The 26,329-nt window shown below is 38.2% G+C and overlaps 1 protein-coding gene across 5 annotated transcripts in view; it reads left to right on the top strand.

Annotated features, from left to right (window-relative positions):
• Positions 1 to 26,329, top strand: part of LTBP1 (latent transforming growth factor beta binding protein 1) — a 186,072-nt gene that overhangs the window by 84,912 nt on the left and 74,831 nt on the right. For 4 of the 5 annotated variants that reach the window (XM_041404348.1, XM_041404346.1, XM_041404344.1 and 1 more), the window contains 3 exons: positions 2,019 to 2,296; positions 13,260 to 13,362; positions 19,300 to 19,371. In XM_041404348.1, coding sequence (XP_041260282.1) covers positions 2,019 to 2,296; positions 13,260 to 13,362; positions 19,300 to 19,371 — 453 coding nt within the window. The remainder of the gene's footprint in view (positions 1 to 2,018; positions 2,297 to 13,259; positions 13,363 to 19,299; positions 19,372 to 26,329) is intronic. The other variant, XM_041404347.1, reaches the window with a different exon arrangement.

Genomic DNA, 26,329 nt, shown 5'->3' with positions numbered 1-26,329 from the left:
ACAACCCCCAAATTTTTAATACATAGTTATTCTTCAGATTCTCTCCTAAAATGCACAATAGGTTTCTCATTGCTAAAGAGTCTGACATCTTGAATATTGTTTCCCAACCTTCAAATCCTCATTGGAATCATTAGCAGTCACAATGCCTTTTCTTCCCCTTACATGTCCAAATGAGGATGTTGGATTGTTGAGAGACGAATATTTTATTTATTTAAAGGAAAGAATAAAACAATTCATCCTGAAATGGCTGGCAAAAATAAAAATGAACACATCTAGGCAATGATCCAAGACCTGGAGTGGATTGTGATAATAATACTGCATGGGAGAACCCAGCCTAAATTTGATTTTTTCAGCATCTGAGCATCTCTGGAGGGATTGAGACACTAAAGCAGAGAAAGTCAGTGATTTCTTTTGAGAAACTATATTTTTGAATCACTGTTTCTTTTGAATCACTATATTTTTTAGATTTAGCAGCTAGAGAAACTAGTTGAAGGGATCCCTCTTAATACATAAAAATATTGGGGTGAGTTTTGTTCTTTTTACAGACAGACTAGGCTGTCTTGTCTTGCCCTCTGAACCCAGTCTAACAACCTGAAAAGGACCTCACTACTTCTGCTTGTCACACTGAAACTTTCCCCTGTGGGTTTGCCTCTGGCAGACCTCATGTAGCATACATTTTGCTTGTGGGTTGTTTTCAGCTACAGGCAAGATCTTTACCCTGCAGCCATATTTTGCTGACTTTCTACCATCTTCTTCCTGATGTTTCTGTCTGAGTATGTTGACAATTTTCGTAAATGAAACAATGCAGTCAGTATAAAAATAAGGCTGTTTCTTTTAAGGAAGTCCTTTGTGAGACCAATAAATACTGATAATGTGCCTAGAGAAATGAAAATAATGTCAAAAACCAAAAGCACGTTCTCTAAAGTATTATAACTTTAAAATAGCTCCAATAGATGAAATAGATTAAATATGCCTCCTGAGGAGCGGAGCTGAAAATACCTAATCAAGTTTCTAAAGAATAGTTCAAACTTCAGGAAACAAGGAGATAATCCAGAAGACTGAACAATGCAGTGTGCATTATAGAGAAAGCTGTGTCAAATGGTATTTTTGGTTCTTGATGTTTGGAAGGGGTGCTGCCTCTGATGGATTGTGTGGCCTTGAGTAGCCTGTGCAGACACACAGAGAGAGGCCCAGGCAGACACAGGAGATGATTACTTAGTTATGCAGCTTACAAACTCCACAGCTTGCTACACACCTCTCTGCCCTGCCCACCCCAATAATAATTTGATTTACTTTAAAGGGCATTTTGTGTTCCAGGAAAAGAGGCTTAGGGGTCACAAGCAGTTCTGTGCGGATTGCATTGACTGGAGGGTCTCAGTCTACATACCCAGACTTAAAACTGCAACCATATTTAAAAACGGAAGTGTCTGAAAATCATTTCCTCCCCCTTTATATGCCAAACCCTGAATTCAAAGTTCAACAAAGGGAGTGGTGATTTTAGATGGTTGAGATGCTGGCAGCTCTTGCAGGGGCGAACTTGGGACTTGGCAGGTATATAAAGATGAAGGGATGAAATCTGAAGCTTTTTCTGTGTTCCAGAGAAAGATGATGGATCTGAAAATGAAAATAAAGCTTACTATATATCCAAAAATAACCTAGTAGAGTATGAATTCTGGAACTTTGAATGGGATTCTTGTTACACAGTATGACCACAAATATTAATGTCATACCAGCCAATTTGGACATCCATGTTTATCTAGCAGTCTTTACAATCCTATAATGTTGTTCTTTCTTTCATGAAGATTTTTCATTTTCTTGCTTTGTTAATGAGACTCAATGTGTTCTTTAGCCTTCCCTCTAACCCCCAAATTTGGGCTTCATTTGTATTTCAGTCACTCAAAGGCACTCTGTAAAAATTCTGATGTACAAAAAAGAAATGTCTTAGAGGTGCCGAAGATGTCTTTTTCACATATTTTATTACCAATTTCTCTTATGTGTTTTTCCTTCAATTATTTTAGTGAAGTTCCCTCCTAACATAGTGAATATCCATGTGAAACATCCCCCTGAAGCCTCAGTTCAGATCCATCAAGTGTCAAGGATTGACAGCACATCAACAGGACAAAAAGCGAAAGTACCTCAGCCAGTACATCCACAGGTCTCTTACCAAGGTCTTCCGTATCAGAAGACCCAGAAAGGACATACAACTTACACAAATCAACAACCCATTCCTCATATGTTTCCTGTTTCAGTTAAAACTCAGCTTGGGCGCTGCTTTCAGGAGACTGTTGGGACACAGGTAAGAAATGTTTGCTAAGGCTTGCTGAGACAGGTAGCTTTAAAACTCTATTATAAAGGAATGAAAAAAAGAATCAAAAAATCCAGCAATTGGAGGGAAAGGACACATTTGACACTCTTTTCTGTGAGAAAATTATTTTGAGAATGTAACATTTTTTTAAGTAAACATTTTTCTGAACCTCTTTCTCTTTCAAGATAATGTCTTTATTTTCTGTGGACTTGGGTCCCTGACATTTTGGTTTCAATTATTTTTTCCATAGCTTTTTCTGTTTCTCATGGAAATTCCTATTCAGCAACTTTATATGTTTTACAGTATTTTAGACTGATGTTCTGAGTCTGTTGAAATGTAATGATTGAATGGTGTAAAAAAATCATGAAAGCCAACTGATTGTTCACTAGAACATTAAAACCTTAGTTCACTTAATAGTATGTTCACACAATATTTTCCATATAGCTATTCAAAATTGTGTATCTTCTTTCAATCCTGAAAGCAACACGTGGTTTTATATTTGCATATATATTTGAATATACATATATATAGAGAGAGAGAGATAGAGAGATTATAAGGATATGTGAAAAGATGATTAAGAAGTCAGTAAAATCCTGTTATTTATTGCTTATTACCTTTCTGAAATTTGGCTTTTCAGATCAAATGTCTTTAAGGTGAATGCATGCCTCAGACTGAAATAATGTATGAGGTTTTAGGAAAAATCACTTGTTTAGGGAGGTAATGTTAGAGAATAAATGTGTTGTTTTTCAGGATAAAGAGTACTTTATGATTCTGTTGTTGAAGATGTGAATTTTAAGTTTATCACAAGGGTTGCTTTGCTTTTGGTCCTTCCAGTAATATGCACCTAAAGTTAGCCAATTTTCAAGCATTAAATATTGTATGTACTTCCAGTATATTCCACAAATGCTGCTTAGATGTTGGCAGCCAAATTATCCAAAGAATTCACCGGCACAGAGCATGCCTTCCCTTCAAAGGAACGTCACCCATTGCTTCTGAGATGTAGGACTGGAGCAAAATGCCCTTTACAAGTGTTTCTTCTGGCTGTTTCTTCCAGCTGTCAGCGGATTTTTTAAAGGCTTTTAAGTTGTGTGCAACCCCTGCCTTCACCCCACAAAAAAAAAAAAAAAAAAGAGGGAAGAGACCTCAATCCCTTACTCACAGATAGGAAAGAGTTTGGAAAGGATCAGTAATGGGGAACAGGCAGGAGCAGAAGTAGGATGCAGTCAGAAGCAGGGTGAAGGTGACAGAGCTGTCAGGTCCTAAGGTACTGAACTCCACTTGCTATGGGCAGAATGTTGAACTTGAAATCAAAGTTCCTTAGTTTCAGTCTCCTGCCACCTCTAACAAGTTGACATGAGGATGCTTAAAACAAAATGCAATGGAAGAAGTTAATTTAAATGTCATTGCACACCAAAGATTTTTTTAGAAGACCAGAGTTAAGTTTGCATATGGAACATTAAAGGCTAGATTTTACTAATTTTCAGATGATTGGTTTGGGATCTACAGTTTTAATTTACACTGGTGAGTTCTTTGTACTTGTCTGTTTCAAGCATATTAAAATTTTTTTTCAACAAGTGTTAAAGCACATGATCAAATTAATGTTCATGGATTTTACATGAGAAAATGAAACAGGGCCTGTGTTTATGACCATTTCTCTCTATTTCCTAAAATGAGCAATCTAAGAAGCATGGCATCATAATGTGCAATCCTAAAAATCTGGAAATAAGTGTGATAATTAATAGTTGTTTTTTTTTATTTTTTTAATATTTCTTTTTGTACTCATATATAAAGGAATACGAAGTTACTTCCTTGGTCTTACACTTTGGAGTGGGTGCTGTTTTATCTTCTATCTCCTTTTAAAGGGGAAGAAAAGGGAAAATGAACTTGCATTGTCCTCATGTCTGACTTGAATTCCTACTAAATGCTTATTCACCAATTTTTATAACTTTTTTTTCAGTATTTCCCTGGAAGTACTCAAGAAAAGGTAGTGCCTCCTAGTTTAGAACAGTGCATGTTCTCAGTTTTTACAGATTTCATTGATCAGTGTCAATCTTGAAGAAGAGCATAGTAAGGATTTTAGAGCCATTCTGTTAGAGTGATGGTTCAGTTTAGAATTGGTGATGTAGAATGGCATTTTGTAGAACATTCATTTGAGACCTTCCCATAAATATACATCTAAGTGACTCATTTACCTTTCAATTTTCAATCTGAAATGGTATTGTTTTTCCTGCAGCAAGTCAATGCTCATTATTTATATTAAATATGCCTTGAACTGGGAAAGACAGCATTTTTTTTAAGTGCTTAATAGACCTACTCTTAAAGAATTAGAATTTCAGTTTTTCGTATTTGTTTTGCTATTGTCTGTGGGTTCTCTCTGTTCAGATGCGATACTAAAATGAGCTTTCCCTATTAGTAGCAATGTGTTGCGAGTCCTTTCTGGAGCTGATGCTGGATAATTTTGATACCCATACTTAGTTCAGCAATCATCAGTGTTTATGCATTTTTTTTTTTTGCAGGGTGGATCGTGTATTTGGCTTCAGAAATGTTTTATTAAATATCCTGGGATCCTGAGATGACTTGACTCTCTGTAGAGCAGAGTGGTTGAAGGATTTGTGTGTGGCCTCTTGTAGACAAGTCAACTAAGTTGATTTGGGCTTTGCTGAATCCACACTAAAATCCACACTTGGTCCACACTAAAAGCACAGGATTAAAACTGTATCAGGATCTCTTTTGTGGTTTTGTGTGCATGTGTAACTTCTACCATTCTGTGTTTCTCCCCATCCTTTGTTCTCCCCTTCTTCTTCCTTGAATTTCAGCCGTTCTTCAGTTACAGGTCCTTTGATTTTGGTGCTTTGAGGTTTTTTTTTATAACCTTCTGTGGAATATTTTTCATCTCCCAGAACATTCTTCCTTGCCCCACCTTAGTTAATTTCCCTTAATGTATCTCATTCAAAACCAGTAGGATACTTAATTTCCAAGACAGAGAGAGTACATTTTCTGCAGTGAATTTCTAAGCGTGTGCATGCTGTTACATTTAGCAGCTGGAGCCACCTTGAACTGAAGTTCAGAGGACATTAGGGCACAGACATTTGAAGAATCTGGTCATATTGCCAGGCCCACAATCACTTTTCACACAATTAATAACATAAGAATTCTTTCAGACCTTCTCTTTCCTTAGCTGTCTGTAGTATCAAAAGTGACTGTAACCAAAGACAGCAACCATGAGAATAAGCTAGTAAAAGGTGAATGAAAAGATGTCAGTCTACCAGCTCAGAAGGACAGGGAGAGTAGAGGGACAAGAGGAATGAAATTTCCCAGTTTAATAAGAGTAGATAAATAAAGACATCAATTTTTGTAAATACATCTACACATGTATGTATGTATTGCTGAATTGTGATTGTCCTCAGCAGTGTGAAGTAAAGTGCAAAGAAAACTACAAAAGTATCATTACTACTTGAATTTTTAAAAGATATTATGGGAAGCAAATAGTGTTTTGGATGATTCTGGTTTGTTCTCAAGTCAATTCACTTTTCCTGGCTGCCTCTCTTTTCTCTGAGTGGAACACTCAGCATTTATTTCTCCTCTGGGAGATGTTAATGGTGATTGCTCCAGGATAACTTATCATGTTACATGGTAGCCCATAATGATATGTCCCACAAAAAAGTTGTGGCTCATCAAACTCTTTCCTAGTACCACAAAGATTTTTGCAGGGTATATCATAAACCATGTTAAGCTGCAGCCCATAAACTTGCTGTTGACATGAAGATATAGGAAACAAACCTTTACCTAAACCTGCCCATTGTTATATAGAAAAATGGTGTAGGAGAAATAGAGACTTGAAGTTGGGAAACAGACATAATGGAAGCAGTAGGACAAAAATCCCAATTAAGATGGAGAGCAGTTAACTTTTGGAGAGCACTCTATAATGGTGCCTTCAAAAGCTGGAGACTGGGCATAGTGTCCTGCAAAATATTTTACAGCCATGTAGTCCTTTATTTCTGAAATCCAAGGAGTTGGTCATCTTAGACCACTGATTCACTAAGTCCTACTTAGAAAACAAGCCAGTAAGGAAGATTTTGTTTCGCTTTAATTCCTCCTCTTCAGATGATTTTAATTTCAATTCTAATAAAAATGCCTTTATTGTGACACAGGATATCTTATTTCCCAAAATCCTTCTAGAGCATCAGTGGTGTACCTAGTAAAGGTTGTGTTGGTATTCTTGAGTCATGTTGATTTTGCATATAATTTCTTTGCATTTAAATGAAGAAAATAATGCACTTGCCTACTGTCCATGAAAATACATATAAAGATAATTGAGCACTACTTTTTTCACCTCTTAAGGTCACTTTGAAGTGTTTACTAAGTATATTCATGTGCTTTCTGCTTTCCTATGGTTACTGTATTGCAGTATTCTCACTAAAAAATGGGTTTTTTTTACTCAGAGTTGTTTGGGTCTCTTCTTTGCTTCAGTATAAAAAAATTTCCAAAACAGCCAGAAGTTGGAGAAGGGGGTACTGCAAAAATTCATCTAAATCAGGCTCTCTGTCTAGATTCACATGTAATGCTGTTCTCTTCCACAGATATTTTTGGGTATTAGCTTTAGGGAAGGAGACTTCTAGTGATCTCAGCATCTGTAGTTTAATAACAAAATTAAAACCCATTGTTATTCTAGAGAGAGACAGATATTGAAGTTGCTTTCTTTGATGAAGGGAACACATGGCAGAATGTCCAGAAGAGGAGCTGGCTATAAAGTCATGCCTGCCTATGCTTGTTCATTCCTCCTCATGTAACTGCTGAGAGGAGCTGGACTGTTCTCTGAAATGATCACTGCAAGAATTTCAGAAATACTGTCTTCTGATCCCCCCTTCTTCTTGTGGTACTTCAAATTCAGGTCAGTTCCAGGTTGCTATCTTGGGTGCTATGGGTATACATTCCATTCCTCACTTTCCAGTGGTTTGCTGAGTGGTGCTTTGTGCTTCCCTTGCAAAGTGCTTTAAAAGGTGTTGCAGAAAAGGTCCATACTTGTTACAGCTCTGTTCAAAAGGACACCTGATTAGAGTTGTTTTGGTATCGTGAAGTGAAATTTGGTGGATTATAGTGATACTTTAAAAAATCATCCTAAAGAAAATCACAATAGAGCTTCTATAGCAGACAAAAGAAGTGTATTTTGATATATGAATGGTTTTAATTAATTGGTTTTAATTATTTAAATGGTTTAATAAATAACATTAATGATGAACACTAGCAAGGACTTGTGAAAATTATAAGGATTGTCCATTTTTTAGTGCAATCGAAACTCTCACATATGCATTCAAATGTGTTTCAAATGCTGCTTAGTATGTCTGATCAACAGATATTAGTTAACCAGCATCTTAAGTGGGATAAATTTCTATGGAGACAGTTTATTTAATACTTTGTTTCAGTAATGTCTTTTACAGGAAACGTTTGTTTTGGTTTGAGCAATACATTTCTGTCTGCTCTCAGACTTAGTAGAATACCAAATAAAGCCAAGTGATAGGTGGCAGCTGGGAAAGGTCAGAAATTATCAACATTGTATCATGGTCAAGATTCTGATTAAGCATTTTACTTCATTCAGACATGGACATACACTGACTGGGTACTTACCTTTGAGAATATGCATACAGTTTTTAAAAGCTGGGCTTAGATACTTGATGAGTTTTTCATGATGGGAAATATTAAACAAAGACATCAACGTTTTTGAGTTGGAAATCAGAACAGCAAAATATGTTGATCGTGTTTAAAGCCTAACCTAACATACTGATGCTACTGTGTGCAGTACAATCATAGCGCAGTGTGGAGGTGATGACAGCAGTAATATGCCTGTTGAAGTTATTCATTCAACTGCATAAGCATCCCTGTCGAACTTCAGATTTAAGAAAATATTTCCTGGGGAGGTAAATTTCAGGTATTTTCTTTTTTTGACAGCTGTGTGAAATTAACTTTGGTATTTATCTTCTTTAGGCAGGAGAAGTGATACAATTTTGTGCTTCATACTGGTACTTTTTCTCTTAGAGCACTTTTAAAACCTCTTTTCTTTAGAATAGTCTTAAAAATACCATCTCATAAAATAAAATAACTGTCTGGAATTCCTTGAAGCTCATGGTTTGGCTTCTGAAGTTCTTAAACAAATAGACTGTCAGAAATTGGTGTGGATTCATTTGCAGATTAATGTTTCATTTGCAGTAGTTTCTTTGCAAGATCAATACTCTGAAATATCAGAGGATTAAAGATGTATCAGATACCAAAAACACCAAACATTGTTTTAATTACTCAAATAGAAGAAAGATGGATAATTTTTACTTGCTTATGAAGAATGTTCTGCTTAAGCCAAAACAAATTCTTTACCAGTTCTTCTGGAAAGTCTGGAAGTATTTAAGTTTCTTTCCTCTGCTTATGAGACAATGCCTGTTAGTGAGCCAGTGCTACATGGGATAACACTCTTCATTTGTAACAACCTGTCATTCAGCTGGTCAGGAAGCTAATTAAGAATGTCTGTTAATTGTTTCAGTAATACAGTGTATTAAGTTTGAGGTTTCTTGCTCTGTTTGTCGTTCCTATAGGAAAAAAAAAGAAACAACAATCCAAGGTCTGTGCCTGTTGAATAGTTTGCAGAAAGTTAAACAGTGTATCCATTCACTTGTGCTATTGTGGTATGTGAAATGCAGTCTTTTGAGCTGAATCCCAGAGTCATTAGCTATTAGCTCAGGCAAAGCACCTATCAATTTCAATCATAGTTAATCATGTGACACTCCTTTATTTATGTCTGTATTGTGGTTTTAGCTAACAGCTTGTGACAGGGATTTGTAGATGGGTCATGCAGGAATGGGAGTCCCAGGAAACCTTGTGGTCCCTTGGCCAGAATCCTCTGCGGTTGCCCTGATAGTAATTTCCAGACTGGGCTCCCTACTGCACTTTACAGGGAGCTGGATAAATTTCCTCTACTGCCTTAGCAGATGAGTTGCAAAGATAGAACCCTTCCTTTTCCCTGGCATTGGAAAATACATGCAGCACTGGTGGCAATACACAGCTTAGCACTCTAGGACTGTGGAGATGGGGCAGAGGCTGGGGGTCTGGACAGGGTAACAAAGAGGTGATGTGGCTTGGGGTGGCTTTTGTGCACCAGCACAGGGTCAGCCAGAATTTCAGTCTTCCAGTGGGAATATTCAGTACTTCCTTCAGTTATATAAAATATTGGCATCGGAGCCCAGGCACGCATGAGGAAAAATATGTGGATTTGAAACAATACTTTCAGTGTCTCTGAGCACTTTACCCAGGAAGAACTTTGTTTTATAGCAGTACCATGTGTGCATCATACTGCTGCTACTGCTGAGCCTCTTTCAGCACAGTTGAGCTCTTTTATACCAAACCTTCATGACTTCTTTGCCTTCTGAACCAGTGAGACTTATTTCCAAATCATAAGCTTATGACAGTGATATCATTCATGAAAATCTGTACTCTTTTTCAGGAGCCCTCAAGAATACAGACTAGATTAGTTTAAAACACGTGTAGATGATGGATAGAAAAGTGTAAACCTAGGCTTAAGGAATGGCATTATCTTTATGCATAGTCAAGCACGCCTGTGTTTAGCTTTCCTGCTTATTTTAGGCTCATAAGTATATGTTGGAGTTGTGTAGAATGGTGAAACAAACTAAAAAATAGTTATAAATTCCTCCAAGTGACTTTTCCAGTCACTTGTGAGTCAGAGACTGAAAAAGACTGTCTGAAGTTCGTCTTGGTAGTAGGAAGTGTGTAAGACTTTTGAAGTGGAAAGGAATTGCCTATAAAAGTTTTTGAGACCTGTAGAAATAGAGCTTCAGTTCCTATATGCTTAAGGTTGCTGAAAGGAGTGAGCACCTTAAGAAAACATAGCTGGCTAGGGAACAGTTTGTGCAGTGCCATGAGTGTTTAGAGTATCTGAAGCACTGCTAGAGGTACCAGGGTTTAGTAGCCAGAGAAGAACTCTGTTTCTGCTTGGATTAGGACTTTGCAGAGCACTTATGTTTTGTGATGTATAGCTCCAAAATTACTCAGATCTTAAGGCAATAGGAGCCCCATGTGAGAGTTGCTTTTCCTTGTTGCCCAGTTTTTACAATGATCTGGATGTTAACCAAATTATCATTGATTCTTCAAGCTTTAATTCACCATAGAGGCAGTGGGAGCAGCAGCTTTAATCATTGCCAGCTTTTACTGACAGAACTGCAAACCACAGTTGCCAGATGACTCAGACTTTGGCATCCTTATTTTTGCTCATGATTTTTATATGGAAATTCGAAAAAGTTATGACCACAAAGATCATGATTTTCAGTAGAGTACAAATACTGTAGCACCACACCTAAATTATAAGTGGGCTTTAGTCCATCTTCCTCCTTCTCCTCTCCTTTTTTTCCTCCTTCTTCTCTTTTAGCTTGTTACTATTAGATGACACATTTTCTATTTTGGAGAAATGGGGAAAAAAAAAGTGGTGGTGGGGCAGTTCATGATGACATGTTGGCTCTCATGTTAGTGGAATCTTGCCTTGACACATGCTAGCTTCTGGGATGTGTCCTTGAGGTTTTGACCTTGAAGAGAAACACTGGGTGTTAGGTAATGTGCCTCACTGCCCAAATGCTCCATTTCTGAGATCATAAGGGGAGATGCAACCCCAGCCTTGATTCCTCCCATTTCTTTTTGCAGAGGGGAGAGTTGGAAAACCGAGGTACAGTGGAGGGAGAAGAGCTGGGTGCAGAATGCTTTAGCTGGCTCTCGATAACAGCCACAGTATATGACTTTAGCAAGTGTCTTCTGTCTTGGAAGAAGCTCTAGAAAAGGGGTGGAGCATCTGTAACTATAAAGTAAAGGCATCTGTTATAAAGTAAAAGGGTCCTTCCTGGAACATGCCTGCCTGGGAGGCACATTGAGAAAACCAGCATTGTGTAAAAATGTGACTTGAACTCTCTAAGGTTTTAGGGTAATCACATAGAGGAGGCACTATGAGTACTCTCCAGGTGAAAGATTTTTTGAGCTTTTGCGACGTGCAGCACAATCTGTGTATCCTCTAGCTTGGGGCAGTTGGAAGAGTTTATTTCAGTTTTGAAAGCAGCAGGACTGCTATGGTAGAGGAAATTGTACAGAATTCCCCATTTATGCATCTTGATGGTATTTCTGAAGTACCAGGCTGGGAGTTGCTTATGGAAGCAGAACTCAGTGGACTCTGACTGATGGTCAGATGGTCAATAGTCAGCCTGGTATTAATCCCACTGGTGCCTAAGCCAGAGGAGTGCAAGACAGCTGAAAGATATGCATTCACCTAGGGTAAGCCTGGGCCTTCATCTGAAAGGTAGGACTTGCTGAGATACTCCACTGTTTTAGCACAGCCAAATACCATCTAGGCAAAGACTATTTCCCATCCCTTGCAACATAGGAAAATTTGTCACCAGACCCACTCCAGACAGTAATGTGAAAATTTTCTCCTAAAGTTGTACAATAACTGAGCAGTCTGTTTGAACCTGTTTGGCCACTCTGTTCTTTTTGCTGTTCATGTGTCATGCCAAACTGAGGCTCAAAGTACAGGTGATGCTAACCTAGATATGGGTAGTGGGCAACATAGCCATGCCAAGTTGTCCTGGTGCTAAAAACTTGGACATGTGTGGCTGGCTGTCACTGAGATGGAAGGCACTTCACACTTCTCACCCATCCCTTGAGACAGATCTAAGCTTCACATGCTGCACACGCTGAGCTGCAGTCTGATGTTTAAATAGTGAACTGGTGCTGCTTTTAATTTGTTGAGATACTTCAGGATGTGTCTGGGGAGTATCTGTGAAAAAGGGACAGAGAAAATGGCTGGGATGATGCTTTGCTGGGCCTCTCCATGCAGAGGGACCCTCTGATGAGTCAGAGCCCTTGTAAAGTAGCTTGCTATCCTGTTAGTAGTCACACTGTAAAGCTACACAGGGTAACTTTGCTTTAGAAATATCATTGGCTCATGTGTGGCAATATGATTAAGAGCACATTGGAAAAATTTTGGGAAAGCTGGAGGAAGCTGTCAGTGCCTGTGCATTCAGCATATGTGTGTACTGCAGAGTGACTCTGTTACCAGCCAAGTGAGAGCAACCACAAGGCCACAGCCTGTGGCATAGGATGAGCAAGCTATCTTGGGCTGAAAGCTATGTGGCAATGCACATTTGGGTCAGAGGTTTACACGCTGTCAGAAAGCAGAGTTAGATTAGGGGAAGTCTATTCATGCCATACTGAGGATTCATACTTCAGCACATTAGAATTGTTTCTGCAGTGCCTATTTATATCTCATTTGCTTTGAAAGTATTACTAAGTGTAGCTGTTGTGGACTTCTCCTGGGCTTTGTGTGTTCCATTGTATGCCTAATTGGCAGGTTTAGGTGTTTGGGGGGTCTTTTTAATGTCTGCAGCTGAAATACATTTAAGTTTTTTTTACCATGCAAAATGGAAGAAAATTGCAATAATTAGTATGTTGTAAGCTTCCAAATATTAATAGTCTTACCATTATGAAGCATAATAAATATGGTATTGATTGGTGGGGAAATGGAAATGGACCTCAGAAATAATAAGGTATTTGAGATAACTCGCATGGCTTTTGAAAAAGTGGGCAAGCATGTTTTTATGATGAAAATGATAGCTGCCAACAGTGAGTTAGTACCTTAGAAATATACTCACTCATTCCTATGACATACTGTTTTCTTCTGTTTTTTTCTCCTTTTCAAGGCGTCATGGGGAAAGATAATAATGTGACTTAATTTACTCATGCCTGTGTAGAGAGCCTCTGGAATGTGTGGGCACCATTTAAGTTCAGTTAAGAGCTCCACTCAGTCTTCAGTGTCTCAGCAAGAGGTTGACCCAAAATGACTGAAAAAGAACATTGTACTGGAAGTGAATGTTGTACAGTATCACTAACCAGAGTATTCTTTACTTGACTATTTCAGTGTGGCAAAGCACTTCCTGGCCTTTCCAAGCAAGAAGACTGCTGTGGAACCGTGGGTACTTCCTGGGGTTTTAACAAATGCCAGAAATGTCCCAAGAAGCCATGTAAGTGCTATTTTATTGTTATTCTTGTGGATTTTCCCCCTCAAGTAGTATTTTCCTTTTTTTCAGAGGGGAAATATACCAAAGGAACTTAGTAGAAAAAATGTGTTATGATTTGATTAGGGACAGGTTGTAGAAACTGGAATTCCCTTGCATGCCAGCAGAGTTACAATATGCAGGCATTTGGTGCAGCCAGCAAAGTTGACGTCATAGGGTTTTTTCCCCTGCTTCTTCCTCCTTTGAGCCAGTGATGGACTGTTGCATTTACTCAGTGTAGGAAGAGTAATCACATTGATTTTCCAGCTGGACTTCTTTTTTTTTTTTTTAAGTTTGCACAGAAATCTTGAATTATAGAGGCGCCAGTTTCTGCTTGGAGAGAATGCAGTGACCTCTCGGGACTGCAGATGAAATTTCATGTTTGGAGCCAAAGTCTTCCAGGCTCTAAATTGCTGGTTGCTTTTTTTTCTTCTGCTTTTGAAATATCTTCCCCAACAATTAGACAATGACAAAGACTTTCTTCAGCATTTTATTATGATTTGACATCGTATTATAATGAAAAGAATTTAGAACTTTTTCTTTTAGAGAAAAGAATTTAGAACTATTTGCATGATTGGTGAGGATAATCTCTTGAACTTTTTATGAATTACATTATTGTTGCACGGGAATAAGAATACTTCGGTGTCATGTCATATTTTCAGCATTAAATGAAAGATGGGAAAAGATAATGTGATCTCTGTTTTGCAGATGGAGTGGACCTGCATTTACTGGGCCAAAAATAGGTCATTAAATTGCAGTCATTCTTACCTAGTTCTTCTAGGACTCTGTTATTCACATAGCAATGCTGGAAATATGTTCAGTGTTTGATTTTTTTGGAAACGTGTTTCTCTGAAAGTCTTGATATGGATGTAAATACAATTCTAGCAGAAAATCTATTACTCCTGTTTCTCTCAATTTGATTTGCAAGTTTCTGAAACATTTTGTGCATTTGAGTATGTCCATTTGCTGACATGCTTTGGAAAGAGAGCCTCCTTGGGTGTTTGAAGGTCATAGTTAATAAGACTGAGGTATCTATCTTATTCCTGTAGCATGTAAATACAGTTTCTAAAAGGAGCATACATGCCAACCATATAAAGTTCAACAAAGACAAGTGCCGGATCCTGCACCTGGCTCTGGGCAGCCCTGGATGTCTGTACAGACTGCAGAGTGAGAGGCTGGAGAGCAGGGCCAGTGGGAAAGGTGAACCTGAGTCAGCAGTGCCCTGGCAGCCAGGAGGGTCAACCCTGTCCTGGGGGCATCAGGGACAGTATCACCAGCAAGGCAAGGGAGGGGATTGTCCTGCTCTGCTCTTGGGCAGCCTCACCTTGAGTGCTGGGGGCAGCTTTGGGTGACACAATGTAAAAAAGACATTGAACTGTTAGAGAGTGTCCAAAGGAGGGCAATGAGGATGGTAGAGGGCCTTGAGGAGAAGCTGTAAAGGGAATGGCTGAGGTCACTTGCTCTGCTCAGCCTGGAGGAGACTGAGGGCAGACCTCGCTGCAGTTACAGCTTCCTCGTGAGGGGAACAGGAGGGGCAGGCTCTGATCTCTGCTCTGCAGTGACCAGTGACGGGACCTGAGGGAATGGCCTGAAGTTGTGTCACGGGAGGTTTAGGTTGGATATCAGGAAAAGGTTCATCAGCCAGAGGGTGGCGGGCACTGGAACAGCTCCCCAGGGAAGTAGTCATAGCACCAGCCTGACAGAGTTTGAGAAGCGTTGGGCAATGCAACTGAGCTGCAGCTGAAATCTAGTTCATCAGAATCATAGTGACAAGTGAAATGTTGCTTGTTTGGGATGTTGGTATGCTATGAGAAAAATCAAAAAAGCCTGAAATGTGTTTCAACCAAAAATTGGTTGGCACTACTTATACAAATTTTTGGTGCCTGGTTTGAAAGGAAGCACACTTGCTAGTTCATCGTAGTTCAGGTAAAATACTGATTGTCTCAGCCTGGAATCCACAGTAGATGTGTAGATCAGGCAGCTGCATAATGGCACAGTGCTCAGCACAGTGTTAAAAGCAAGCAAACAGGGAAACTGTGACAAACTTCTGATCCACAGATCAGAAAGTGAGTACAGAGAAGATCTTCCTAAGTGAGTACAGAGAAGAGCTTAAACTCAACCTAAAAACCTCTCCTGAAAGGAAGTCCACCACTCTTTTTTCCAAGCACTGAATAATTTGTTTAAATGCTAATGAGATGAGCAATGTCCTTTTATTACAAAAAAGTTTAATGGCTAGCATGCTTGCTCAACATGGGACACTTCAGAGTTCCTTTATCTGCCAGAATAATTTCTAATCTACATTTTATACCTATGAGGAGATGCCCTAAACCATAAAATGTAGAAACAATTCTTGGAACAAATCTAGGAACCCAGTCTCTTTCCCAGAGCCCTTAATTACTCACAGTATGAGTCATGCTCACTTCTGCTTTCTGGCTCAATTTGGAATTGTTTTTTTTTGAATGTAACTGTATGATTTCAGGAAGAGACAAAGAATGGTGCCACTTGGAATAATCTTCTTCTTCTGATTAAAGCATTCCTGGAAAGTAAGGATTTGTGTCTCCTAGACATAACAGGACACATTTCTCATCTTTCTAGGTGGGAGTTCTCACTGTGTGTTAGTGTTTTAAGGGAGGAGGAGAAGGGTGCACTATGTATTTTATGCAGATTAAAATACAGTGTCATTATATCAAGAGTGTGATTTGGTAGGTGTATGCTTCAAGAATATTCATTGCATCTGTCAGAAGTTTTAGTAATGGTGTATGTATTTTCTCTAGGCTACATTTCATTTAGGAATGATTCTAAGCATGATGCTATTTAATCATGCCATGTCTTATGGCAATTCTACATGGATGCAAATGGTGAATTTTTAGATTTTTAAGCATTGAAGGTGATACGTTTAGTGTGTTGCAGATGTTGAAGTAGTCTTACAGTATCCTAAGATGTTATAGGTGTTCAGTTTGAGCTTTGGCACAAAACCTGAAAACCAAAAATCTCTTCTGGATCTGGGTCCAAGTATCTTTTGGGCACAGGTGTCAAACTAAACCTCATGACAGTATCGAAGTATTATGGTTCTGTAGAGTAAACAATTTCCAAGGATAAGATGAATGTCGATTTGTTAGAAGATTGAATGGAAGTCTAGAGTGAATGCTGAAGGATTTATATTCATCAAATGTTTTTATTTTTACAACACTGAGAATGCTTCAGTGGTAAGAAGAATATGCATATATTATATACATAAATTTATATGATATTGGATGGAAAAACTTGGGAGTCAAGTAAATACATAGTAAGTTGTCAGTTAAGTGATATCTATACATGTGTCTCAACAGATTAAGTTAGTCCCACATTCTTCCCATATAATTCTGACCTGATATTTCATTAAATTGGTATTACCCTTTTTATTGTAAATGTTTTGGAAACAAACAGACTTCCTTTTGCTTTTATGGTTTTATGCCTCATAAACTTCATTAAAAGTGGACATGTTTTTATACTAATATGTAATCAGGTTGTGATCTGCATAACCCAGAAAAAATTTCTGGGTTAAAAACTTCAGCAAAATATTTAAGCAGTGTCACTAGCAGGTACTTCTCTCTTCAATCAACTACTTAAGGACATGCCTAAGTTTGCGTGTCTTGTTCCCATGGTCTTACAGAGGGCTCTGTCGTCTTTGTAAGGACTTGAGAATTTTGGGTAACAGCCACTGCTCAGTCATTGCTCCTGTCCTGTTGCAAATTTAAGTGCCTTGGCCTGCGACAGCTGCCATGTCTGTAAGTTTATGGGTTGTTCAGTATTACTGAAAACCAAAAGAAGTTTTGAAACAGATCTCCATTTTTAAGGGCTTCTAACAGAAAACAGCTTTTAAGAAGGAGTCTTTCTGTGTTACATGGGGAATGTTGTGATTGGTCAGGCTTTTTGCTAACTTAGTAATTACAAACATGTTGTTTAGGTGAGTAAAGGGTAAGTTATGTCAGACTCCATCCAGCTCCCACATGGATCAGCAGCCATCACTGAACAAGCTTTTTCTCTACTGTGACTTGCTTACATTTCTGCTCTTTGTTGAAAGGAAGAAAACAGCTGCTAGTGAGCTGCCAGTTTCCTGTTTGTTTGGGAGTTAGGAGGATGAGGAAGGAGGGAAAGGTTAAAATATCTGACCTCAGTCCACCACTGCACTTTCTAGAGCAGCTGAGTCACCCTGGGAGGGAAAATGTGTTGCAGCACTGGAAAAGACCTGGCATAGGTTATGGGCTGGTCTCCATCTACAACTGGGAGCTGTTTTCATTCAGCAGGCTGCACTGCAGGGTGCCATTCCTGCCCATAGAAAGTTAAGAGACTCGCCTGGTTTTAGTGTGGATTAAATCAGGTCTGTTATGGCAAACACAAACCAGTTAGGACATAACAATTCAATTCAATTGTGAGTTTGAATCTGCCAACATGAGTACTAGGAGTTTCATTGACACTTTTGGGGACCAGAAGTAGACTAATGCATTGTGCTTTTGGAAGTATCTTTAAATTTCAACTAGTTTTAATATTAACATTAGGAAAAGACTGGAAAATCTTCCTTGGAAACTAAATGTGTAGCTGCCACTTGAGTAGAGAGACACAATTTTCACGTTTTAGTTGGTGTTAAAATGTTTGTAGTCAGTGTAAAGATGGAAAAGTATGTGTTCAGAACTGTAATAACGTTGCTGGATTTTTACTATGTGTGTTTAATCATTTTACACTTTATACAATATCTAAGGAGACTCTCAGTGTTTTATTTAAGCAATTATTTTAAATTATTCACTGATATTTGAAATAAGACTCTCACTCCAAAGCCTGCTACTCAAGATCATCACTTAAATTTTTCCAAATAATAGGCAAAGCTTTAGAACTAGTTAAAACAATTATCCTTTTCTTTTTTTTTTTTTTTTTTCAAAAACAAGTGCCAGTTTTAAAGTAAGCTGCAGGGATAAATGTGTGATTCAGGCATTATGTGAAGGGAAGCCAAACAATGGCAATTTGGTTGTTCTGTCTTGACAGTTTATATACCCTAAAGATGGAAATTAATGAACCTGGTGGGTTTTGGGGGGTTTGTCTGTTGAACATTTGGAACACTTGAAATGAAACAAAAGATCTGACAAAATGTAAGGTACCTCTGTTGTAACATTCAAATTATGAAAAGCTCTCTTGACTCTTATTAAAAGCATTTATGTGATCAAATTGCCAAATGTTTAGTCCTAAATGCTTAATAAAGTACTGGGCTCTGCCAAGAAGTTAGCTTTTAGTGCATAACCATACAAAGAAGTTACTGCTCTCATTTGTGATGTTTAAGAATCAATAAATGGTTTTCTGTAGTCTGAAAAGCAACCTTAAGTGGAGGAAAAAAACCAATAAATAGAAATAAAAAGTTGGTTAACTGAAAACTTTCTAGGTTGGCAAAATTGACTTCATTGAATTGAATTTATTTTGCAGTGTTATTATATCTGTTTTCACTGATCAGCCAGTAAGTGAAGTGAAGTTTATCATTCTAAGATTCAACAGTTCTGTTAGGTAAATCCTAGATGTTTCCATAATGAATCTTCAATTTATCTTTTCCAAACATGATGTGTTTGTAGCTGATTTGTAAAAGTAATTATTTGAATATTTCAGAACAAATAGAATGAAAGGAATCCTGATTTCAAAGATTTGTTTTGTTTTTTAACACAAAATTGACTGGATAACTGAGGACTTTAGTGGTACACATATTTAAAGAGATGGAATTAAGGTTGCCTTACAACCTTTAATTTTAATTTCTTTGTCATTTGTGCTTAACCATTTTTCACAAAAGCTTACAATTTTTTTAATATAGTTGTATAATAATTTAGATGTCAGGCTCTGCAAGGATATAAATTATAAGTATTTAACTGATGTTTTGTTTTTTTTCAGCTTACCATGGATATGGTCCTATGATGGAATGCCCACAAGGCTACAAGAGAATCAATGCTACATTTTGTCAAGGTACGATAGCATCCAAATTGGTTGTGTTTATTTTTAGTACTGGCTTTCTGTGACAGCTTCTTTGGTATTGATGATTTAGATGAATTAATCTGGTCCATTGATTTATATTTGGGAAAAATGTGGAGTATACTTTTGACTCTTTCCAAATAGTGACAACTCCGTGAGTTTTTTTCCTCCAGGGAAAAAAACTTCTGAAACTTTTAAGTATACCTTCATTTTCTTTGATGATGTATAAAGATGACTTCATAAGGATTCTTTTAATTTGTTTTTCTGTAGAAATACATTGTTTTGTCAGGGTTTTTTGCTAAGCAGTGAATCTGTGGGACATATTCAGTTAAGTCAGATGAAATTAGCAATGCAGAACAATTTTTGTTATGATGAAAGTGTAGAGTAATCAGAGAAAAATTCAAGACTTTTTGGACTCAAGAGGCTAGGCACATCAGGACTGAGAAAAGCCAGATAACATCCCTGGCAAGTGGAGGTGAAAAGAATGAGTACTTGGCTGCCATGTAAAGTGACCCACCTGTTTCCAGAATGTGCATAGTGCAGGTGAGGATGTGTGAGTTAGACACAGGCTAGTTGTGTTACTCTAGATTATTATTGCCTGCTGGCAAATATAGAAGTTACCAAAACATACAGGGTTGTGGGGTCTGCATGATCGTGCAGCTACAAAGCAAGGCTTGGGACATTTGGATTCTCCTGGTCTGACCAGCTGAAGAGATGGCCACAGACAAATACTCATTCTTCCTGTGTATCTCGGAGCACTGCACAGAGGTGCCAGGTGAGGATGTAGGAAAAAGCTTAATTGCTTGTATGACTGGTTTGGCACAGCACAAGTAAACAAGAACAAGGAGCTGTGAGATGATGTAAGCAATCTTGCAGTAGTGTTCAGGAGGGAGATTTGGGAAGAAAGGGAAAACAAGTTCAAGTGAAGCTGATACTTCTGTGGCCAGGTTTCTTGATCAGTGTTGATACTGCAAGGGATAAAGAGGTCCCAACAAATATTGTGCTGATGGAGAGGTGGATAAAATGCAAGAATAGTTGATGTTAAAGGATATTTGTAGGCATTTTGGACATAAATTTAATCTTGTTTAACTGAAAACTTTCCCTTTGCATACTAGTGAGGGAATGTACAATAGCCAGTCACATAAAGACATTATTTGCCCACCAAAATAATAAAGGTTGTAGAGCACTAAACACAAACATCATGCTGTTTCACTGCTGAGGGATGAGAGCTTCTATCTGCAGCTACCTGAGCCTACCTATTGCTCAGGTCTCTACCTAGTGGTTTACCAGCTTGCAGGATAGGGGCATTTGGAGGACTGGATGGGTCAAAACACTAAAAAAGTAAATGGAGGAGAGCTGCCACTTGCATCTCAAGAGCTTGTTCCCTGCTCTGCAGTGGGAGACTGAAGTCCTCTTAGTGAAAGAGATGGGGAGATGTTGATGGCAATTTGCTAATGAGGATTGCAAAGTGAAAAGGTGAAGGAAGCAAGTGTCAGATATAAATGGGCAGCCCTTTTATGCCTCAAATTAAACATGCAGGTGATGGATGTATTTCAGCAAGACGGTTCCATGTATTTTGAAAGAGATTGTCTTGTTCCATAAGGAACAAGTCACGAGGTTTTTCAGAGTCTGCAAAAGAGAGGTTTTCTAACTTTGACCCTGGAAAGTGTCTAGAAGATGCCATGATGGATTAGTGCCCTCAGGCAACCCTCTGAGCATGATCCAGGAGAGGCAGGAACTTTTGATATTTTCAGTAGTCATGTGTATACCCCACAGAACACACAATGGTTTCAGACAGCAGCAACCCAGCCGGCATTTAAAGGTGAGTAGGGCATTCAGTTTGGTTGAAGAGGTTGAACCTATGTGTTGGCAAACCTTATTTCATGGAAAGTAAGATCCTTTTTCAGGGGTTATGGACAGTTAGAAATGGTCTGGTGCTTGTGAAGGTTGCCAGAAATAGGTGAGGAAGTTGTTTCACTCAGCAGTGACAGGCTGATAGAGAACATATATCTGTGGGTAGGAGCATAAGAGGGAACTGAGTATCACCGTGGTAGTGTGCAGAAATAGATCTGTACCTGGTAGGCTAATCATTAGGTTTTGCACTGGGTTTTGATAATTCTTCCCCTGACACATTTTTGTACTACATGACTAAAACTGCAAGAAATATGAGGCTTTAAACAATTTGTTTTATACTGCTGTTGCTATCCCAGAAGAGAGTGAGCTATAGACTCTAATAAGAACTTGTAGTTGCTACACAGAAACATACAATGTGGTGTTTAATCATAAAATTATAGTAGGATTATTTTACCAGACTGTTGATGAATTTAGGATGGAGACAATCTCCTAACTTTCTGGAGAGGGATTTGGTAGTAGCTGTTGAAGGATCCCCTTATTGCTTTACTGAGGTTTAAATAGCTCCTCTGTAATTTGCTCACTAACACATTCCAATCAGGAGATACAAGTGGGAAAAGCAATCCCCATGAAACAAAGCCACGATGGAATTTAGTCCTATTGAAGTAACAAGATTACCATTTTCTTTCAGAGGGTCAGGATTTTGACCTCTGTTTGAACGTTCTTCAAGAAAGCTAGCTTCATATGTGAAAGCTGCTGGCAGGGTGCATTTCAGCCCTGAAAAGGTCATTAGCATGTGCTTCTCAATGGGTCAGCCAGAAGTGTCCTGTTTGTTTATGTGAAGCAGACATGCTTTTCTAGAAGGGAAGAAGCCAGGGCTAATGAAGAAAGAGCTGTCCATATCACTAACATGGACAGCCACAGATGGTAGAAGAAAACTGTTTAAGCTGCTGGCGTGGGAGTATTCATATTCCTTTAAGATCCTTTACAATTAAATTGGAAGGGAGTGGAACAGCATGTCCATATGCAAGTGTAAGTTTTAATTAAATTATTCTTTGCTGAAAGGGTACACATGCTGTGTCCATGCTTAGAAAGGGCCAGGGCTGCCAGACCAAGTAGTAATGAGGATATATTTCTGAATCCCTGCCTGCAGCTAAAAGAGATGGTTTTTTTCACCTAGATGTTGTCCAGCTTTCACTGCCTTTGAAAACTCAGGCCTAAAAGCCTAATTAACCTTTTGTTCTACTTTGGTTTTGCAGTCAAAAGTCTACATAGGCTTCACCAACTAAGGAGTATTAGAGTGAATAATTACCAGATCATTATATTTTTTTCCTTTCAAGTGAGTGAACTAATGTAATCAAGCATTCTTCTCTCTAATGTGTAAGTAGGACCACAAAGAACCATCTGTGGGTATGTTAATTCAAGCAGTTTAGTGTAATTACTATGAAGAAATCTTCCCCCCCCCCCCAGTAATTATCTTTTCAATGGGGTGATTTATTACATGTACACACATGGATGCCCTAAGGCTGTCATTAGAGCCAAAATACAGCTTATCAGTGTTGCAACTTCTTTGTTAGAATCCACAAGCAATGCTAATTTCTGGTTCCCTGCTTAAAGTTATACTTACTGTTTCCTTAGTCTGCTAATGGTTTTCTTGGAAAACTGAAATAGAATGGAAAAAACAGCTGGTGAAAAGGTTGGATTCATTTTTCAGGAAACTAACATATTGCCAACAGAGCACTTTAGAAATCTTATCTTGAAGAACTGGAAAAATACCTGAACACTTGTTGTTTTGCAATGAAGTAAAAAGTGCATGGAAGTTCTTGGAAAGTCCCTATATTCTTAAAATTAAATGTTTATGAGCTTGCAGAAACTCGTACTTGTATGTTGATAGATTAAATTCTGTAATCACATGCTTGGGGGACTTGAAGCACTTTTCCCTTGGCTTCATCATGATTTAAGATAAATTTTCAAGGTGTATTCTTCCCTCCTACATTTGTCCCTAAATGCAGTAATAAATTTGTTTTCTCTGCATGTTATATATTTATTTTACTCCTTTTAAGTAATAAAAGAGCTTCATTAATAAGAAATGCTGTTTAGTGTTACTCACTAAGTCAACAACCGTCTTTCAAATAAGTTCTTTTGTGATGATCACAGTGAGAAATAAATGTATCTCCAGAAACTGGGTTGGGTTGCTGTTTGGACACTGATTATGTGTTTGAGAAGTGTGGCTCTGCAAACTGGCGTTCCGGTAAATTCCATGCAAAAGCACAAAACGAGTTGGACTGATTTCTTCTGCTGCTATTCTGCTAGCTCACAGAAATCAGTGGGTCATTTCTTAGAATAAGCAACTGTTTTTTCTGTGATTTTAAAAAAACATTGCAATAGCTTATTTAGCAAGAAAGCCTTGTTTTTTTGTTTCTTTTACCTCTCATTCTCACTAATCAAGTTATTATTGAAAGAATCAACTATAATGGGGGCAGGAAAGTCTGGATATTGTATTTTTCTTAGGAGATATTAATAGTGGTTAATGTAGCTATAGCAGAAACATTTGGAACAGTATTTTCTGTGGTGTTAATAGGTAATTGATTGTAATTGATATTTCATAAGGAGAATAAAAACTGATGCCTGCATACTGAGTCAATTTGGAGGTCAATCAGTCAGATGGCACTCGCAATGAAGCCTAGTATTTAACTTACCAGAATGTATCAAATTTTCACAAGTGACATAAATTATATGTTCCAGTCTAAATTCACAGCATGATTTATTATGCGTATTAAAGCACTTACAGCATGAAAACATCTATCAAGGCAGATATTACTAAATAACATTTAATGACTGACCACTGGGTCATTTTTAATTAAGAAGTTGCCTAAATACTTTGGCAAATTATAGTTAGTATGTAATTGATCTAGACAGCTTTCTTTGCTTAAATGCAGCAGAGTGTTTTAAGAGTGCATGGGTCTTATTGAGAGGCACGTTGTTTTCTTTGCATCAGAAGGGGACAAATATTTTTCATTTGGTTTTATTACTTAGTAATTTAAACAAAGTCAGTTTTTGATAAGCATAGAGGTGGGATTTCAGAGCTAACTGTAGAAGTGCCCCTTGAGAAATTTATCTTTCCACAGTGCTTAGGCCTGTAGTCAGGTATTGAGATTGCTTGTGTCCTCCAGCAGCAGCCACCTGGGACAGAGGGGGTGAGGTGGGCTGCAGGGCATCTCTAGCCACAAGTTAATTCTGAACAGTTCAGTGAAGTTACCAGGGCTGTGGTGGTCTGACTAGAAATCCCTACTTCTAAAAGTTCCTGTTCTTGGTCCAAATTTTATAAGAACCTTCTGGATATCATGATTGTCTTAGCTGAAAGCAGTTGCATATTTAGTTTTTCATGCCTTGTTATATGCTGTATTAAAAATTGTAAAATTATACGTTGTTTACTTCTAGTGCATGTAATGTGACTTTGAAAATCGGATTTGTTCATTGTTTTTTGAGTCATGTAATCAAAAATCACCTACCAAATTTGTAATATTGCAAACTCAATGATACAAGTGGGATCTATTGTTTCAGAAGAAGGATTATTTTTTAAATTTATACTTGATCACTTAACATTCTTCAGCCTTGTTTATGAACATTTTAAGTGCCTTTTTTAGTTATTTCAGCATAAAATAGTAATAAAATCAAACCCCAGTCCCATTTTGTAGTGGAACCTATCATTTCCAAGCTGTCAGTTCTCCTGAAAAGAAATTTGACTGCATTACTTGCATCAATAGTAGCAGTGGTTTCTTTCAAGAAAGAAAGGCTGGGTTTTTTTTGCATTTGTTCAAAATTCTTGCAGTAACCCCTGCCCTTTTTTACAGATCGCTTTTCTTGAGTAAAAATGTTTTCTTTAAAATGAATCGATAGATTTAAATAATGTAATATAAGAAGATTGCAGAGCACAATAATAAACATGTACACTCGATTGCAGAAGTTTAAGATAATACTTAAATGTGGTTAAAATTTCCAAGCAGCAATTATTTTGGTAAGCATAAATTCAATGTGCTAAGCCTGGAAATGAAAGAATGATTTTAATTTTATAGGGAATGTTTCAAATTCCTGCATTCTGTGACCAAATATGGGCATTGCTCACTATCTGAAAAGGGTGGGCAGTGGCCTTGCTCCGTGTGTCTGAATGACTTACTAGTCTGGAGGCAGAGAAGACATCTTTACACCGCCTCAGCATTTCTGCATTAGGCCAGCTGGGCCTGGGTGGTCTGAGAAGCTGTTGTAATGGTTAACACAGCCAAAACACAGTGAACTTCTCTTCCTAAATAGCCTTACAGCTGAAAGCTGCCCAAGGGAAGCACTGCAGAGCGGATACTCCAGCCATCAGCTTTTGTAGGGTGCTCTGCAGCAGAGCAGCTCTCTGCTGATCATGAGCCCTCCTGCACCACTCGGCTTGGCTGTAGCAGCCACCACCTTCAGGTTGTGTTGGCCTGTTAACGTGTAGAACAGAAGCAGACTGTGAGGCATTTGCATATTTGCTTGGTATTTCAGTAAAAGGGGAAATTAAAGGGGCTTTATGGTGTAGTAAATAACTCGGCATGTTTTATAGTAACCAAGCAAAGCATATTCTTTCAACAGAAAGTGACAGGTACAGATCTTTTTTTAAGCAGGCACAGGAATTTTTCCTAGGATTAGATGTTTACACTTAGCATGGTTTGTTATTCTTGGATAAAGGATACTCGGGCTGCATTAAGTGTCATTAATCCTGGACTAAAGCTGAAATGATTCACTTCCTGGATGTGATTGAATTACGTATAACATTGCTCAAGGAAATGTGAGAGAAGTTGCTTATAGGTTTCCAGTAAAGAACCAAAGTACTGGTGGACAGCAGCTAATGCAGTCACAAACACTGTTTTAATCTAATTTAAAAGCCAGTGTAGATTGGAGAATGCAAGCAGAATCTTGGTAGTTAAGACCCTCTGCAGCATGTCCTCCTCTCTAGCTGAGTGTTCTGTGTATTGTCATTCAGCTGAGAAAGAGATTCTACTGCACTGTACTGTTCTGTACAAAAACACCTTTACATCAGTGGGAGAGGAACCTTCCATTAGGTGTGAAAATG

This window comes from Onychostruthus taczanowskii, unplaced genomic scaffold (genome assembly GCF_017590055.1).
Source record: "Onychostruthus taczanowskii isolate IOZ18803 unplaced genomic scaffold, ASM1759005v1 scaffold21, whole genome shotgun sequence".
Classification (NCBI taxonomy): Eukaryota; Metazoa; Chordata; class Aves; order Passeriformes; family Passeridae; genus Onychostruthus; species Onychostruthus taczanowskii.
Note: the sequence above shows the minus strand (reverse complement) of the source record. Positions and strands in the feature narration are given on the sequence as shown.